Below are 18,050 nucleotides of genomic sequence, written 5' to 3'. Positions count from 1 at the left end.
ATAATTTTTTTATCATCTCATATGTATGTCAATAGGGTTGACTGGTTCAACTCACATGAACAATCACTTCCATTTTAAACAGATGGGAGTTTAGCTTGACAAGTCACTAAACCTTATAGGAAGGGTGGACCTAGTCGCGAGTCATGCCCCTTCTTATAATTGGATAAGAAGAAAGAAAGGCTTCATAGGGAAGATTCGTCTAAACCTACAAAGCGGTTGTTGCCAAGTGGGAGCATAGTATCCTTAGAATTGTCATTAGGGATGACAACACTTGCATGGTATGAGTGGACATACAGATATCTATTGTTGAGTAAACAAATTAGATACTCTTGCCATGACATGTTTTCACACAACATGTGTATAGTTGACCACCGAGAGCAAGAAAAGAAATATCCCTAAAATTCTTGCTATGTGAGCTCTATTGATATATTTTTTTGTTTAAAACATATCTAATGGTACCCTCCTTGAACTTTTGACCTTGTTAAGAAAATAAGAGGACTACTCGTAACTTTGGTTTGCTCCCCACAAGCTCTTACTAAAAGGTCGATTTGGATGCATCTTTTGGGAAGTTGGTAGAACTCGACGACAATGACTTTGCGTGCAAAGGGTAAAAGAACCGAAGGTTTATCACACAATCACCGGATTCTACTCCGCCGGACAATTGATGATAATTGTGAATCATGTGATACGTTTTTGACTTTATGGTGTGGACTCATAGGGATGAGTGCTATTTGTCAAAGTGATGAAACAAACAGATCTTGGGGTATACACACACTCTCCGGATATTAGGTTTTGGATTCATCTTCTTTAAGATCACTTTCATGGTAGATCATCGCGGTCGTGCTTTTCATTGCGACTTGCTACTTCATAGATATCATGATCGTGTGCTAGGGTCACACGAACCATTTGCCGTGTGAGACACACAAATGGCTAAGCATTCTACTTAAATGCTTCTCTTAGAAAACCTTCTTCGCCGTTGTGGGCGAGTGGGAGATGTTGGAAATAAAGGTTGGATAGACGCTTCACCAAGATAAGGATAAACCACGAAGTATAGGACTCTATCCTATCGATATTAGATGAGTATAGGACTCTATCCCTATCAGATATTAGATAAGTATATGACTCTATCCTATCGATATTAGATGAGTATAGGACTCTAAATCCTATCGATATTAGATGAGTATATAACTCTATCCTATCGATATTAGATGAGTATAGGACTCTATCCTATCCAATATTGAGGAGGTGGGAACCTCTATAAATAGACCCCCACCTCTCACATAACAATAATCGAACAACAAGAAAAAAGCTCTCCTTTAAGCCTCCAACATTTTCTAAAGTAGAAGCCATGAATTTGTGGAGATTCCATAGGTGGTATCCTCCCTAGCCATTGTCGGTTCTTGGTTCTTGGTTCGTGAAAAAAAAAAGGTTGCTTCCGCTCGTGGTTGGAACTTGACTCAAAAGTTAAAGAAGAAGAAGATCTTGAGTGTGTCAAGAACATCTTCTCCGTAGATCAAAGCTTGGAACTTCAAATTGAAAGTTTGTGACCAAGGTACGATCTTTCCCAAGGCTATTTTATGCATGTGGTATAACGTAATTGTATATATCATAGGAATCATGCATGAGATATCGATAAAATCCTACACAATCCACAAACACCATCTTCCCCCAAACTACCTATATTGGTAAGGTTTACCAAAAACAACCTTTACAACCTGTATAACTGTATTTCGTAAGTCCATTTCATTTAAGAGAAGCAGTGCACTTATAGGAGTAGTAAACAATGTGTACAAATGTGTGGATGCTGATTAGAGGCTCAAAAATGATGCTGCTGGCAATTGCAGTACTGCATACTTACTCAGGTATACATGGAAGATTGAATTTGTTTCCTCGAATGCCACAAAACCATCAAAAGAAGGCCCTATCCTGAAGTTGTAAAAAGAAAAATTGTACTCAGAGACTTAAAGTGACACTAATGGTGGTTGCGTACGATTGAAGCAGTAAGAGAGCTCGTTTGGTAATAGCTCTGTTCCTTGCTAGCTCAAAAGTGACAAAATTCCTTTGCGGGCTTCCTTTCGAGCTCAAAAGTGTTATAAAATTGACACTAATGACAATCTCCCCTTCCTGCATTGCTCCTAAGAAACGAAAGTTCTATAATAAAAAAGCTTAACCTGGAGACAGAGCGCCTTAACAAATTGAGAACCATCTAGTGATAGGTTTCTTTTATAAATTGAGGCGTAATAAATTATTGAATTTGTATGGATAGTTGATTAGTTGAATATGTCAACCTTGCACATGAGCTTGTGGGTCGATGGTGCGGGTTTGAAACTCAACGATATCTATGGAGTTTGCACTTTGCACTCGTGCAATTATTTTAAGGGGTTTTTAGGTTTTGGTCCTCCTAATAATAGCATAATTAGGCTTTGGTCTAACAATGATCGTTTATTAGGTTTTGGTCCTCCTGACCGTGAGTTGACCGGGTTGACTAACTATAGGCGTTAGTCAATCTCCTATGATTTTTCTATTACCCACAATACCCCTCCACGTGCTTTACACGTGAGTCATGAGTAAGCATAAATTAGTTTTTGGTCCTTCTGAAAATATCTTCATTTAGGTTTTGGTCCTTCTGCAGTAAAAATTGATGCCAAGACTACTGGGTCACGATGTAATTCTAAGCATAAGAAAGATAGTTCCAACATTTCGAAAGAAAAGAATGGGGAGAGTATACTTGGCAGATATAACAAATGTGAAGCACATACTCAAGGATTTGAATTCCAATCCAGAACCCACATGTGAAGCACATATAAGTTAAGGCATTTATACAATGTTCGAAACACATGTATGATGTTGTGATACGGAACCCACATGATTTTTTAATACCGAACCCAAAATAATTAACTGTTTCACGCCATTTTGCTACGGTACCACACAATCGCCTATAGCAGGACGAAGACAATTTTGTCGGCATTTTGTTGTTGTTATTGATCATAACTTAGAGACGATTTTTTACCTTTTTTTATAACCAAATCATATGTTCTAGTGGATGACCCTAAATGATACTCTCAACTTGACGAAGTTCCAACTAGGAAACTACAACATAATTACGCTTTTAATTTGTACTTAGCTTTCAATAATGTAACCCTTAAGGCTTCCTTTTATAGGCAGGATTTTTCCAATGGGTATGTGGAATATACAGTAGTATTCTTAATGTCTAGAGAGATCCCACCATCGAGACATTAAAACGCCCATCGCGTTTATACAATGATAGCCACTTACTATATAGCCTTTAATCACTTTAAGTGTAGCATTGTCCTAAATTGTGGAGATCCACCGTTGACTTTTGACCATAATATCATCGGGCACATCTCGCCAAGGGAAGCCTCTTCCTTTGCTATGCATATAAATCAAGGTTAGCCCCTTACTACGATTTTGTGTCTTTATATACATCCACCTGCAGCATCTGGCATTCAGAAATTATTACTAAAAAATGGTAACCAACAGCTTAAAAACTCATTGACTTTCCCCAAGAACCCAACGAGCCAAAGAACCTGATCATATCATTATACACATCTTCTTTTTCTTTTACACTCCAGATAAAGTCAAGGTGGCCATATGAATCAAGATATAACAATTCCGGCTTGGAATTCAAATCTTTGAGTATGTGCTTCACATTTGTTACATCTGCCAAGTATACTCTCCCCATTCTTTTCTTTCGAAATGTTGGAACTATCTTCTTTATGCTTAGAATTACATCGTAACCCACTAGTCTTGGCATCAACTTTTACTGCAAAAGGACCAAAACCTAAACGAAGATATTTTCAGAAGGACCAAAAACTAATTTATGCAATTTTTACTGCAGAAGGACCAAAACCTAAATGAAGATATTTTCAGAAGGACCAAAAACTAATTTATGTTTACTCATGACTCACGTGTAAGGCACGAGGAGGGGTATTGTGGGTAATAGAAAAATCATAGGAGATTGACTAACGCCCATAGTTAGTCAACCCGGTCAACTCACGGTCAGAGGACCAAAACCTAATAAATGATCATTGTTGGACCAAAACCTAATTATGTTATTATTAGGAGGACCAAAACCTAAAAACCCCTTATTTTAAACGTTCTTCTGGCTTGGTGGCTATAGCTTTCAGTCCAAGTTTCTCTATGGTGGGTTCCTGACTTCTGCTCCTTGCTCGATTAGACGATTAACCTTCACGGCTGGTAATGATGGATTTTATGGACAGAAACATGGCAACTTAGGTGGATGGTCCAAAGCAAAAACAAGTCTTCGTGTAGGTGTCTCTTTTGTATGATGTAGAGATCATAAAACTTTAGATATCAACGTGATTCATTCTTAGGTCTTGGACCCATTTCCTAACTCCTAAGCAACATCCATGTCCCTGATATATAGAGCTAGGCTTTAAATTTATTCAATGAAAATAGATTATATCTGCACAAAACATAGATACTTTTATCATTTATATCTGCACAAAACATAGATACTTTGCAGGTGCCGACTAGCAAAGTCAATAAAACCTTTGGGTGATGATACCATAGGTCTAGGGCTCAAACCCCATCAGCATCAAAGAGTTACTGATCTCATTTAAAATAGGCTTACCAATAAATAAATAAAAAACATAGATACTTTTATCAATTATAAACCCATTGGAACGTACCAAATATAGATGGTTGATTTTCATAGATTATTATCTATATAATAAAGCAGCTTGGTCTTTTTATGTTGTTATATCGAGCGGTCGGGGAGAAAACAGTTTTGGGATGATCCTACGGTGATAAATCAATTTCTTTTAAGAGTCCTACTTACTCTAAACTAAAGAGTTATACTTTCTTTTAAGAGTCCTACTTACTCTAAACTAAAGAGTCCTACTTACTCTAAAAAATCACCATATGGGCATTGGGAGACTTCAGAACCGACAGTGAACGTTGTAAATGGTCCCAATGACACCATCTATGATTTTTATGGTTTTCATAAATCCATGTATTAGGTGCGTTAATCCAATGAACCGTGACCAGACTTATTTTTCAATCCTTTAATTCAATATTATGTTTTGCCACATTGCTCTTCATAAAGGTTTCATTGTCTTATATACAATTGAATAGTTATGGCTGGTGAGATAAGGTAGACTGTCTGGGTTTTTCCTAATTCTGCTATTAGTTTAATGCTTTAATAGTAGATGATTTTATGTTTTTGAAGTCTTAATCATAATTAAAAGATTTAATGAATTTCCCTGAACTTGGGTTCTTTATACACTAGATTAAGTACCCTGCACCAGGTGCACCAGACCTAGCAATGAGAGTGAAGGAGTTGTTGATAGTGAGCGGCTTTAAACGCGCATAAATGTAGAAAAAGGATGCATACTTGACCATGGTGCTTGGGTGCCCACCATGCTCATGTATCCCAATGCCGATATTCCAGTGTGTCAACTTTCTATTCAAACCAACAAGGATGGAACCTATCATTATAACATGGGCAAGGCATTGGCTCCTCTTAGAGAAAAAGGGGTACTTATATTTGGATCAAGAAGTGCTACACACAACTTAAGAAAAATGGGTATGAGTAACGGTCATGTTGTTTCTTGGGCTGAAGTCTTTGATACATGGCTCAAAGAGTCTCTATTAAACGGAAGGTAACTGCACTCAAAATCTAAGTTTTTCCATTGATTATTTAAAAAAAATATGGAGATAGAGAAAAACATTGTTGGTAACTTATGTTCATAAACAAGGGGAATTCTATAATTATATGTTGAACTTGGAAAGGATTGTTTTGCAAATATGAAGATGTGAACCATTACGAGAAGAAGGCCCCATATGGCAGAAAGGCACACCCCCACCCAGATCACTTTTACCCTTTGTACGTAGCACTAAGGGCTGCAAGGGACAAGTCTAAGGCGGAACAGATCCATCATAGTTGGAGCTTTGGTTCAATTTCTTATGCCTCTTACCGTTTCACAACAAATTGATCATTCACGGATGCACTTTCGACAAATCGTATTTATTCCTAATGACAATAAAAATTGACATTTGAAAGATTATATGTATGTAATTATTGTCATCTCATTTGTTTCTAGAGAAACCAATGAGAAAATGCTCCAAATCAATTTTACTTTTCCCCTTACATTAATCAAATCAATTAAGTAGGTAAATGGAATGGGACGACGAAGGTTGCTATAAAAGTTCTTTATGAAAACATCTATTCTGATCTAGCTAGCATGTAAGATTTTTCTTTACCAGTTTTACATTTTCAAACATTTATCTTGATTTTTTTTTCGTAGTATTAAGATGACAGACAAAACAAATAGCTTCAAATCTGACCTTTAGAAAGTAGCTACTATAAGTTTGTTGGTTCTAATTTTGAAAAGCCTAAATTCCATTTAATATGACGAATGAAATATCAACTTCAGCATCAAGTAAAATATACGAGCTTGAAGCAGATGATTGGTTGTTGAAATAAATTTAGAGTAGAACCAAGTGTATCATGGTGGTGGAAAGTAGGTAAATGAGCATGAATATTACCTTTAAGGAGTTCATTGGTACTTGCAATGAAATGAGAAATACAATGTTCTATGTCTATAATGGTTGGCTTTGCAACAAGGATTTTTGAAATTTGAGAACACTAGCTCTTTTCATCTTTCATGGCCATGAGGTTGAAATCACAACCAATATTAGGGAGTGGTTAGAGAAAGTAGAGAACAACCACTGTTGTGTGTTTATAATATTTTATCATTTATATAAAAGGTTGATGATATACTGTTTAAATTCCATAAAAGATGTGTTTGCTACTATTTTGCCATTATCAATAGAGTTCTTGCATTTAGTGACATGTTGTTGTTGGAATTTGACACAATCTTATTTACTATGCCATTTTGCCTTAATGATTTCATTACTCGGCGATTCTTGAAATCCATCATACACTAAGAAGACACACATCATAGTCTTAAGGGGCATCTTGCTTGAGATATCTATAAATGCTTCATATGTCATATGTCATTTGGGGCGTAATTGATTGCATTGGAGCTTCTTAGCAGGGGCAACAAGACAATAACATATTCATCACCATTTGCCCACCACTTGGTTTGGTGAAGATTAAGTTTTATGATGCTTTTAAAAGTGATGGTTATCATGATACTCTAGCTGTGGCTGGAAGGGACAATGAAGAAAGTTTTCAAGGTGCTTGTTCAAGAAAAAAGAAGGCTAATACGTCTGCATAAGCAAAATTACTAGATGCTACATCAGCAGGGGAATTTTCACACTAGAAACAATGGAGCAGTACTTTTTATGAAGGGGATGCCAAGCAAGTTATAGATGCATGTAGGGATGGAGCTAACAATGCACCATGGAGGTGGAAACCAGTGCTTACAAATATGTTTTGTTATAAATCTTTATGTAATAAACTTCGTTTCTTTTAGACATACCCTTAAAGCATGTAACATGCTTGCTCAAAAACACTTGCTGCTTAGGTAGCCAAGAGTGGACCTGTAAAGTTATTTTTGTATTGTAATGACTTCTTAATTTTTTTGATAAATAAATGAATTTGATGTATATGTTTATATAACAAAAGTCATCCTAATCCAAAACAATCTAAATAACATACACTCTACATAAGCACTCAATATTAATTTTGTAAATAATAGTTATTAGATTTTTGTGTTTTTTTTTTTTTTTGCAGTTTTTAATTTAATTAATAAAAAAAATAAATAACTTTATGACTCGGGTTAATTTCTAGTTTATAAACAAAGGTAGAAGAGGAATTTATGTTTGTTAAAAGGTTTGAAATAACGGGCTCACATGTCAATTTCAATTAGAACTTTAGACGGCCCCAACTTTAGAAGTCAGTCGCGGTCTCTTTCAATAAATGTTCACCAAGATTTATAAATAGTTGATTAAAAGAGCCCCACTGTTTCACTTTTTCCCCTGCCGGTTTTTTTTCCCAAAAATAAAAGAGAGAAAAAGATTAAACATCTTTGATTGGCTGTCAAAAATGAAAACTGATTAATCTAATTCCTACCTCATCTCGCAAAGTACAAACTGCAATAGTGTTTTAGTGTCTCCCTATATGCAAAAACATTTGGTTACATTCATTAATAAGGTTATCTAATTTAGTCGATAAATATGCTCATTGAATATGAGGATGAGTGTAATACAACATTCCAGGAGGCTGAAGCGGACGGAAACTGGGAGGTGCTGGAGGTTGCTGAATCATTGGTATCGGTTGGTGCTGGGAGAACTGTGATGACATATTCATATGAGAGGGGGCGGTGGTGGAGCAGATGGTGGAGGCGGTGGTGGTACCATGTTACTGTATCCATAAGACAGCCCAGTTACAATCCCTCCGGATGCTTGGAGGTATTGTTGGGAAGGTGTGTTAGTAACTAAATGATACTGGGGTTGGGGAGTTGACGGGTGGCCGTGCATGGGCGATTGGTGAATCAAGACAGTTTGGTAGGGATTGCTTGTAGCAATGGCAAGAGGTTGTGCTGCAATAAAAGCACTCGAATCTGCAACTGTCATGGGCCTTTCATGAGTCAGCCTCATATCACTGGATGGATTAGTTGAAGCAACAGTAAAAGAATTAGGAGGAGTGGTTGCAGACGTCAAACCAGACTTCTTTGCCTCCTGTTTTACAAAGCTTGAAAGAACAGCTGACATGATCTGCTGGGAGGAGGTAGACGCTGCCAGCTTGTCTGCAATGGCTGCAGCTGTTCTCTTATGTGTTTCTCCAGAATTTCCATTAGAATCTACTTGTGGAGTAGTAGCAGTAGCTGAAGAATTAGAATTAGGGACTAAAACATCTATTTCATTGCTCAACCGCTTTCTCAAATGGCAGGATTCGTCTACCTGAGCCTGTGCAACCTAATCACCCAAAAAGAAACAGTATAAATGCAACTTTTAGAGTTTGGGTTTCCCAATAATTGATGAAACTTTTATTTAATTTTTATTCAGAAAGATGATACAATAATTTCTACTTTAGGAAAAGAGAGGGAAATATAAAAGGGAAAGAAAGGAAATATACAATAATTTCGCTGTCTGACAATATGATACCAAAGCACTAGATTAAACAAAACACAGTGACAACTGTATACTCCGACCAGTATCTAGCACTCTCCAATTATTTTTATTTATTTCCATTTTACAAAATCGCCGGGATTTTAAATATTAATTGTGCGGGATTTTGTTGCATGGGTGCGGACGGAATGTCCTGGTTTGGACACGGGACTCACATTTGGTGCAGTAAAGATGCTAAACCCATAGGGTCTGTTTTTTGTGTCTGTGTCCGTCTTATGAATAATAATAAAAAAATTGGGTAGTGTACCCATGCTTCATAAGGTGCTAAAAGAATTTCATGAACAGATGTAAAAATGCTAAATTCTATAGCCATTCTAATCCTCTTATGAATAATAATTAAAAAGGATGGGTAGTCAGCCGTCTTCATAAGAAACAAGAAAAAGAATTTCATGAACAGATGATTGATTTATGGAACACTACTGAAAATGTTGCAACAAACGATTACAACACTTGTGTAAAAAGAGATTAACATGATTACACAGATTCTGCTTCGGCTCCACCAATCTATATAGTTTTACAGTTGAAGGGTAATTTGTCATGGGAAAATATAGAAGAATCTAATGCAGTGAGGAACTTATAAATTCCAGATGGAGTTATGGAAATTTACCTGTATTTGAGTTCGCACGCTTTCCAGTTCCGACTCCTGAAGAAGTTCAAAGTAAAAATTCAGAACTCCAAGTACTTCCAAATAAATATTTAATACTATGAACGTCTATGATGAGCATAGTGGCCAAAAGTTTCAAACATTCACTAACTAAGAGCATCTTTAGGAGTGATACCAACCTAGCATCAAAACACCAAATTCCAACAATTTAGTGTTTTTTCAACTTCAGGAGAGTCACATGTTGATGAAAACACAAAAAAAACACCAAACCAAACACCAAATCAGCTAATATTTGGTTCTAACTCCAAGTACTTCCAAATAAATCATTTAATACTATGTTTTAAAAACGGTTTTGCCAACACCGTGTGGGCTTGGACTAGATTGTGGGCTCCAATCACGCAATTTTGCCAAAACCGCGCCAGAGATTGGGAAAGAAGAAAAATAAGAAAGTTGATTGCACGGTTTTTGAAAAACAGCATGGGCTTAGGCTTTTAAGATGGGCCTCACTGGCGCGATGTTGGGAAAACCGCGTGGGTTATATGTTGCGGTTTATCCAAAACCGCATCATTTGATGTCGAAAATTTGATGTTGCTCCTAAAGATGGTTGGTGTTTTTTTTTGTTTGGTGTTTGGTTTGGTTCAAAATTTTGGTGTTTTTTTGGTTGCTCTCCTAAAGATGCTCTAAAGAACATACCTGCTCATGCAATGCTTCTTTTAGCTGAGTCACCAGAACTTCCCTGGTTGCTTCAACAGATTTAAGTTTTTCAATGCATTGTTTTAAAAGGGATTCTTGTTCCTCCAGTTCACTAGCCAAGGTTGTCCTTTTTATATCTTCCTCTGAAGAGCAGGTAAATTAATTAGACTCAAACTTGTTGCACAGGAATTATAAATGCTCAGATAAGGGACCAATAGAAAAAATTTGTACAGTTAAATAAATAAATAAAAAATAAGAAGAAAAGGTTAAACAGTTCAGACTGAAAATCCTTCAAAAATCATTCCAAAAACATGTAATAAGTTTCATTTAAGTTTTTATCTGCATATGAAAAACTCCCGCTAAATAGTACACAGTTTTCAATCAGCAGTTTTGTAACTTTAAATAGTAAACATACCTGTCCTACAAGCAACTTCCACTTCTTTCTCCATTTTCCTCACACGATGGACAGATGACTTGCATTTGTGCATCAGTACGTCTTCATCGGAATGTTCACTAAGCACAGCATGAAAAGCCAACACTATTTTCTCCGTGGTGCCTCCAGTGGACAATTTCTAGTTTCCAAGAAACAGATAATGAGATGCTTTTTTTAACGACAAGTCAGAGGAAGTACAAATTTTGTATGAAGCTGAAAATATCAAAAGAGAAAGAAGTGAGGAGAAAAGGAAAAGGCTCTTACAATTCTTACGGAGCGTGAATCCCTCTTTAAGATTCTAACAGCCCGTGACCGTTTCTTACTGAGCTCCAGTGCTGGTAGTAATTCTTTTCCAAGCATTAAATCTTTAAGACCCTGAGCCCGAGACCCAAACACTCTCCTTTCTTCCCAAATATTAACCTATATCAATACAAGGATTAGGAAGTCGAGAAAATAATATAGTGTTTTAAACTTTCAACTATTGATTGCAATGTTTAATAATAAGAGCATACCAATCTGGAGACGACAGTCTTTCCATGATCATCGCCATTATCAAAAATGTCCTTGACTGCAGCAGGAAGAACTTTCCAGAACTCAGTCACAAATTCATTCCCCTTGCGCTTGCTGTTCTGTAGAATGTCGTTTGCAAGATACAGGTACGGAATTTTATGTGCCATTTCTGAACTATGAAACTGTTTATCCCATGTAGAAACCACCTGTTCTGCTTTGCTCTGGTGAAAGATACACCAGTGTGATAGAGCTATAGAATAATAGTTAAGGTTTACAGCCACATCATTATTTTTAGTTCACATGGTTAACTAATTACTTACATGAAAAAAGGGTTGTTGAACTTTTAAAAAACTTCTCTTCCATAGTGACACTTGTAAAGAAATTGAAAACGAAGCTGAACTAAAAATAAAAAGAAAAGGATACTTTCAATACATTGTTGAGTGCTATTGAGCTTAGTAAGCTTATCAGCAAGTATTTGTTCACTGAATACACTATTCATCCCTTCCGCCCTTTTCGCCGATAAGAAAAATTAAGACTATATTTCAATAATATATCGAACCATCATGCCCTATGAAAAGAAAAAAGAGATACAGCCTCAATTTGAATATAAAAAACAAGCTGAACAGATCTACTGAGCCTCCACAAAAAAAAAAAAAGCCCTAATAATGAATTTTTGTTACCTGAATTTCATCTTTGGCATTGGGGCCAATGAAGTTACGAAGATAGTTTTGAAAACCCTAACTTGAGATTGGCAGAAATAAACGCACATTTGAAGCTGAACAAGTTGCAGAGAGCGGGTTTAGGCTTATTTTATTAGGAACGTTTTCGCAAAGAGATTAAACGAGATACCGATATAATTAAAGTCAATAAACGAGATACCGATATAATTAAAGTCAATAATGCCGAACGTAGTCAACGTACCAATCCCATTTTAAAGTCAATAGACGGCAGTATGCCAGACTCTAGAAATATCGGCTAATAGCTAATACCAGAGTTATAAGTGAAGAACCGAGATATTCCGAAAGAAACGAACAATCTACATCGTGTGTGTGACATTTTCAAGAGAAAATATCATCGTAGAAAACATGACTAAGATTTCAAAAAATTTGTAATAATTACGGACTTTAAATCTTCATGAAAGATAGGACAACAGATGCCAAGCTGTATTCGAGATCAAGAATATATCAATATTTGCTTTTCCCACAAAATGGGAAATACAGCTACAGTTATCAAATACGATATTAGGATATATCGGAGGGGCAAAAAAAGATATATACGGATATATCGTTATAAATAAAAGAGCCAATTTCCGTGATAAAAAAAAAACGAAAAATCGGAATATATCGTAATCGCCGATAATAATTATATATATACGGGATATATCGGTCAACTCAACAAAATGGTTAAAATCAAACTGTCCAAAAGTCAAACTTATATATCGAATATACGGAATATGTCGAAATATATCGTTCAATAAATCTTTATTCGGTTTTGATATATAGGACAAAAAATATCAAATTTTGTATTCGAAATTTCGGATTTTTCCAAATCGGAATAAAAACGATATATATCGGCGATTTTTCCCAAAAATCGACCGATATTTACAGCAGTACAGTTACCACAGTACCGCACTCATTAGAAATGGAAGAGCGGTAAAGAAATTAACCACAGCACCGGTTTTGAAAAGTCTGACATCTTGCATTACTATTTCAATTTGATATTAATTAGATTCGAGAAAGCATGAAGTAGTTAAGTTAACTGCAATGCCTCCCATACATTTTTTCTGGGAATGCAAGTATGGAACTAATGGAAGTATGGAACACATAAACCATCATTCATAGAATCTTTATCCGAATACCAGAAAATCCCAACAAAATTCGCTACCGATATTGAATAAATAAAACTAGTTCTGATAATGAAAGCAGCACAACAAAGGTTGCTTAAACAACAGAACTCGAATGTCTCTAAAAGTATTTATCATAACAGAAGTTGGCAGGATGACAGGGCCACCAACATGACAACCGTGAATCTGCTTAGTGATCACCAGGCAGCGTTTTGATGATATCAGAATCACCTGTAAAAGAAAACACAAAGTCGGTATTACATTATTCAGGGTTCAAAACAGATTGGTACTAAGCTAGCCTTCTTTCTTTTGTTCTGTTTTTCCTGATCATATAGATTAACTGAATTCGTACAATACAAATATCCACTCAAAAGAAACCTTGGAACAAACCTGGATCAATAATGCTAAGGCACGAAACCCGGAAATATTTTCCGCACGCTGTCCCCAAATCAACATTGTCTGAAACAAAAGGAATAAAGAATTACTTCCCATGAAAAAAACCAAGAAAATAAAATAAAAAAACATTAAAAAAGAGACACATACGAAACCACGTTAGTTAAGGCATATAAGTTTTAGTCAATACAACTTCTACTGTAATGAGTTTTATTCAGCTAACAAAACGCGTTCCCTCGTGGAAACTGATACCAGAAAGATAGCAGACAGGAACAACGAAATTCAATCATAAAGATGAAGCGAAAACTACATTGGAAAAGAAACACGCTTTCCCAGATAAAAACACATTGGAAAAAAAACACCTTAAAAGCATTCATCAAATTAGATTACAAAGTTACATAACAAAAACAAATTATGGTAAATCTACAAAATGTAGGCAACATAGATGGGACACAAACAGTATCTTTCACTATTGTTAAACGATTTGAATACCCAATACAAAAGATCCTCTTGGACAACCACTGAAAAGAAACCACATCTTAAAAACATCTAAACACTAACCGGGTACTTACTTTATGGGGATCAATTGGAGGTGACAATTAATGACTTACATCTCCGTACAACCCTCACCTTTAAGATCTACATTTTAGGAAAGCTCCAAATGTGTCACAGCAATATCTTTCTCTCAAAATCCAGACACTCAGAAAAATCAAGAGCAAAAAAAAATGCCATCTAATGATTCACGGACTATTAACACCTACATCCTAGCAATACTCCATGAGAGGATTCCCATCTATATAGACTTAACAAACAAATACGATTAATTTGTAGTCAATATCTGAACATTTAACTCTTCAATTTGTGTAGGATAACAACAAACAAGTACGGCATTATACCTCCTTGACATAAACTAAACTAAACTACACACATAACAAATTCACAACAGCAATAACAAAAATGAAGTAAAATCACTTACTTCCATTGAAATGGTGAACGCCAACTTTAGCGAGCATAGCATAGTACTCAATCTCAGACTTCCTCAAAGGTGGGCAATTATTTGAAATAATAATGAGCTTTCCTACAAGCCAAAAAAAAAAAAAAATGAAACCCATAAAGAAACAAATAAAATGAAACCTTTTTAAAGGTGCAGTAAAACAGTAAATACCTTTGGAGCTTCTGAGTGAATCGAGAACAGTTTTGTAACCAAGAGTGTATTTCCCACTCTTCATAACAAGAGCAAGCCTGTTGTTGATACTCTCATGAGTTTTCTTCTGCAAAAGACAAACGTCAAACATGAGAAAAAAAAAAGGGATTTGCATGGAACAGAGACGAAATAAGATTAGGATAAACTTACGGTCTTCTTTGTGGCCACCATGTTTGTTTCTGAGAGTGAAGGAAATTATTAGGGTTTGTTCAGAGAGAATGGAGGCGAATTTGAGTTTGTCAAGTTAGGTTTTCTCTCTCTCTCTCTATAGTGGGCCTTACACATTTTAATGGGCTGGGTCTCATAAAATGCATCCAATTTTTTGTTAGGGCTGGGTCTCATAAAATTAGATTGGGCAGCCTCCTACCCAAGCCCAACATAGAGTCGAATAGAAAGAGTCCAGTTACACTCCCACCTAAAATGAGAAACCGGAAAACGGTTATAACTTCTCCAGCAGTTTTGAACTAAATTACCATTTTTTCTCATCTCCCTCCCATCCCAACCAATACAATACTCGTCCAAAAATAATACTTGTGAGTCTTCTTCCTTCAATCAAACACTAAGGGTTACATTCATTAACTAATTGCTTCATTAACTAATCGATTATTTGGTTTTCGATGTTTCGAATAATCGATTATTAGGTCCAGTACCAATTTCACTTGGGAATAGAAATGATAATTTGCCTATGTTCAATGCTATTTCATTTCAAGAGAACAAGGATCTTTTTGGATACCCATTTCCACCTTCAAAGAGTAAAAGATTATCAATAATGGCCATTGTTGGGATTGATTTTGGAAGTGGGTTTTTTAGCTTGGTTCTTAGTTTCACTGTTGTTTGTATTTGGTTAAGGGTTACAAAACATTGTATATTTCCAACCATATTCAATTACTTCGAACAACTCAGTGAAGCCACATTCAGTTATTTCCAAATGACACTATCGTGTCTCCTGGGTCTATGTGAATGTGCACTTCATTCAAGTCACCAAGTTCCCTTAGTGTTGCACTTTCGTTTAATCAAGAGCCAAAAAAATTATTTTTTTAGTGACCAAAAAACAAAATAAACTTTTCAATTTTTTTAGTCCAAACGACATAGATATGTCGCCCAAGATGATCCCCAAACGACCTAGTCATGTCGTCCTAGAGACTTCCCAAACAACCCCGCCATATCATCTAGTTAAAAACCCCGAGAGCTTTGTCTCAAATAACATCGCGAAAACCGCTTGAGTGTACATTGAAACGACATGGTGAGACCGTTTAAGTGTACACTCAAACAACCCGGTGGTTTTAACATGGTGAGACCGGTTGGATTGGTTGTTGAGATTGGGAACAATACAAAACATTTTTTTTTTTATAGAAAATGGCAAACTTGTAATATTTATTTTTTTGGGGTTGCCCAATACAATTTCATGAGTGCCCGATTAAACTACCTTTTTGTTAACCTTATAGTCTCAAGTTCTTAACCAACTTCAACTCAACTCTACAAGTATAACATACTTTTTCTTTAATGTGTAGAAGTGTAAATGCACTCAATGTGCAATGTTCTGGACCGTGGATTTCAAATCTCTTATCAAAATTGAATAATGGTAAAACCGGTAGATCAGTTGTTTAACTAGCTACACCAAGTCATAAATCTCTACGTGTTTGTTGATTTCTCTCCCACCGCCCTTCCAGAAACAAAAAGGAAAGAAATCACTCTTTTCATTCTCAACCTCCATCGCCCTCGTCCTTCACCAAAAAAAACACTCTCCTCCCAATGCCATAAGTAGACCTCCCAATGCCATACATACATAAGGGTGTCAATGATATAGCCTCGAGGCCATACCGTTATTCTCCTAAACTATAGTGATGCTAATGTACCTCGAGGCTGAACAAACTCAGTCTTCATGAACCCAAATGAGGGATAAGTTTGTTTGGTCATACTAAAACTTGTATTCAGGGCGTGGTATTATCAATACAAAATCATTAACTAGACATGAAATTCATGCTACTATTTTTGTATTATGTGTGCACATAGCCTAAAAGTATCATGTATGGTTTCTTACACACGGTAGTCTCTCTGTCTTTGTTAGCTGAAATATACTAAAATATATGTTTATAAATAGATCAGGGAAATAAGTATTTAGACAAAAAAAAAGTTAAAAATCAGAAGGGAAAAATCAAAAAACCATTCCGCAGATTTAATCTATGACATACACTCATTGTCATATATAATGTAATAGGTGACTTTAAAAGCTAGTCAGATTCTGTCTTTGCATTAATAGGCCATAATTACCCTCAAGGATATTTGGTAACTATCAATTAACTTAAGTGATATGATTATTGGAATCTCTTATGTATTTCTAAATACTAGTGTGTGTGTGTGTGTGTGCAAAGTAGAGGAGATGAACAAAATTTGTATTAACTCTAATTCTTTATATTTTGAATGAGAATCATATGGGCAAACGTTATGCATATTATATATGTTATTAGTTATATGCATGTGTCTAATACTTTATGTTGTAGATGATATGGTGTGTGGTGACACACAGAAGATCATATCATCAAGGCAAATTAGCATATTTCACCCTCGAACTTGTCAAGTTTTACCACTTACCCCCCTAAAATTCAGTTTAGGCAATTTTAACCTCAGACTTGTAAAACGTGATATCCACCTTCATATTTCGGTACATTTCCGGACCAAGAGTGGCGTGGAGTGACGTGGAATTATATTTTATGACGTGGAATTTCTAATTTTGCCACGTGTCAAATTCTAATTTTGCCACGTCAGAAAATATAATTCCACGTCACTTTTCAGGTGCCGGAAATGAACTGGAAAAATGGAGCTGGATACGTTTTACAAGTCCAGGGTTAAAATTGCTTGAAGTGAAGTTCAGGGGGGTAAGTGGTAAAACTTGACAAGTTCGAGGGTGAAAACTGCCTTTTTGCCTATCATCAATACCTTATAAAGTATAAGCAAATGTTCACAACCTAGATGGATTTGGACAAACTATTGGTACGGTTGTAATAAAATCTGGTATTAGTCTATCTTGACTATAGGATTACACTAGTACACTTTGTGTATATTGAACAGGACTAATTGTTTCTCTTTATACTGACTATATAAAATAACAAACACCTCTGTTATTATGGATGTTTGTCCTTTTAATCCGAATATAATAACTGGCACTTACGTGCATTGTACATTGCTTTAAATCATCAATGAGTGAGATTCATTTGTGAATCAACAAACTCAATAGATTGGGAAATGACATTGTATGTAAGGTGTGCTGTTAATTATAGAAGGAATCCAT

At 35.8% G+C, this 18,050-nt stretch overlaps 2 protein-coding genes and 1 pseudogene across 2 annotated transcripts; 1 reads left to right on the top strand and 2 right to left on the bottom strand.

The window, feature by feature from the left end:
• Positions 1 to 1,783: 1,783 nt before the first annotated feature.
• LOC147502351 (4,5-DOPA dioxygenase extradiol 1-like) lies at positions 1,784 to 6,075 on the top strand (annotated as a pseudogene).
• A 1,892-nt stretch (positions 6,076 to 7,967) lies between these two features.
• Positions 7,968 to 12,136, bottom strand: LOC147502350 (ENTH/VHS family protein). Its single transcript, XM_086607187.1, is given in 9 exon segments — positions 7,968 to 8,265; positions 8,268 to 8,868; positions 9,689 to 9,724; positions 10,379 to 10,521; positions 10,794 to 10,950; positions 11,076 to 11,231; positions 11,324 to 11,571; positions 11,745 to 11,830; positions 12,003 to 12,136. Coding segments are annotated over 8 exon segments (1,551 nt in total). The 5' UTR covers positions 11,821 to 11,830; positions 12,003 to 12,136; the 3' UTR covers positions 7,968 to 8,131.
• Positions 12,137 to 13,138: 1,002 nt separating this feature from the next.
• LOC147502349 (large ribosomal subunit protein eL30) lies at positions 13,139 to 15,077 on the bottom strand. Its single transcript, XM_086607186.1, has 5 exons — positions 14,912 to 15,077; positions 14,723 to 14,828; positions 14,534 to 14,635; positions 13,555 to 13,623; positions 13,139 to 13,395 (listed from the first exon to the last, which is right to left on the bottom strand). The coding sequence occupies exons 1-5, from the start codon at positions 14,930 to 14,932 to the stop codon at positions 13,355 to 13,357; spliced, it is 339 nt and encodes a 112-aa protein (XP_086463312.1). The 5' UTR covers positions 14,933 to 15,077; the 3' UTR covers positions 13,139 to 13,354.
• Between the last annotated feature and the right edge of the window lie 2,973 nt (positions 15,078 to 18,050).

This window comes from Coptis chinensis, chromosome 4 (assembly GCF_015680905.1).
Source record: "Coptis chinensis isolate HL-2020 chromosome 4, ASM1568090v1, whole genome shotgun sequence".
Classification (NCBI taxonomy): Eukaryota; Viridiplantae; Streptophyta; class Magnoliopsida; order Ranunculales; family Ranunculaceae; genus Coptis; species Coptis chinensis.
The sequence above is the reverse complement of the archived record's forward strand: the minus strand, read 5'-3'. Positions and strand labels throughout refer to the sequence as shown.

What these genes read in the sequence shown, in the direction of transcription:
- LOC147502349 (XM_086607186.1), bottom strand. Translation starts at nt 14,932, where the DNA reads ATGGTGGCCACAAAGAAGACC. An exon ending in TGGTGGCCACAAAGAAGACC is followed by an intron (nt 14,829 to 14,911) that starts GTAAGTTTATCC and finishes TGTCTTTTGCAG; the next exon opens with AAGAAAACTCATGAGAGTAT. An exon ending in CCTTAGCATTATTGATCCAG is followed by an intron (nt 13,396 to 13,554) that starts GTTTGTTCCAAG and finishes TTTCTTTTACAG; the next exon opens with GTGATTCTGATATCATCAAA.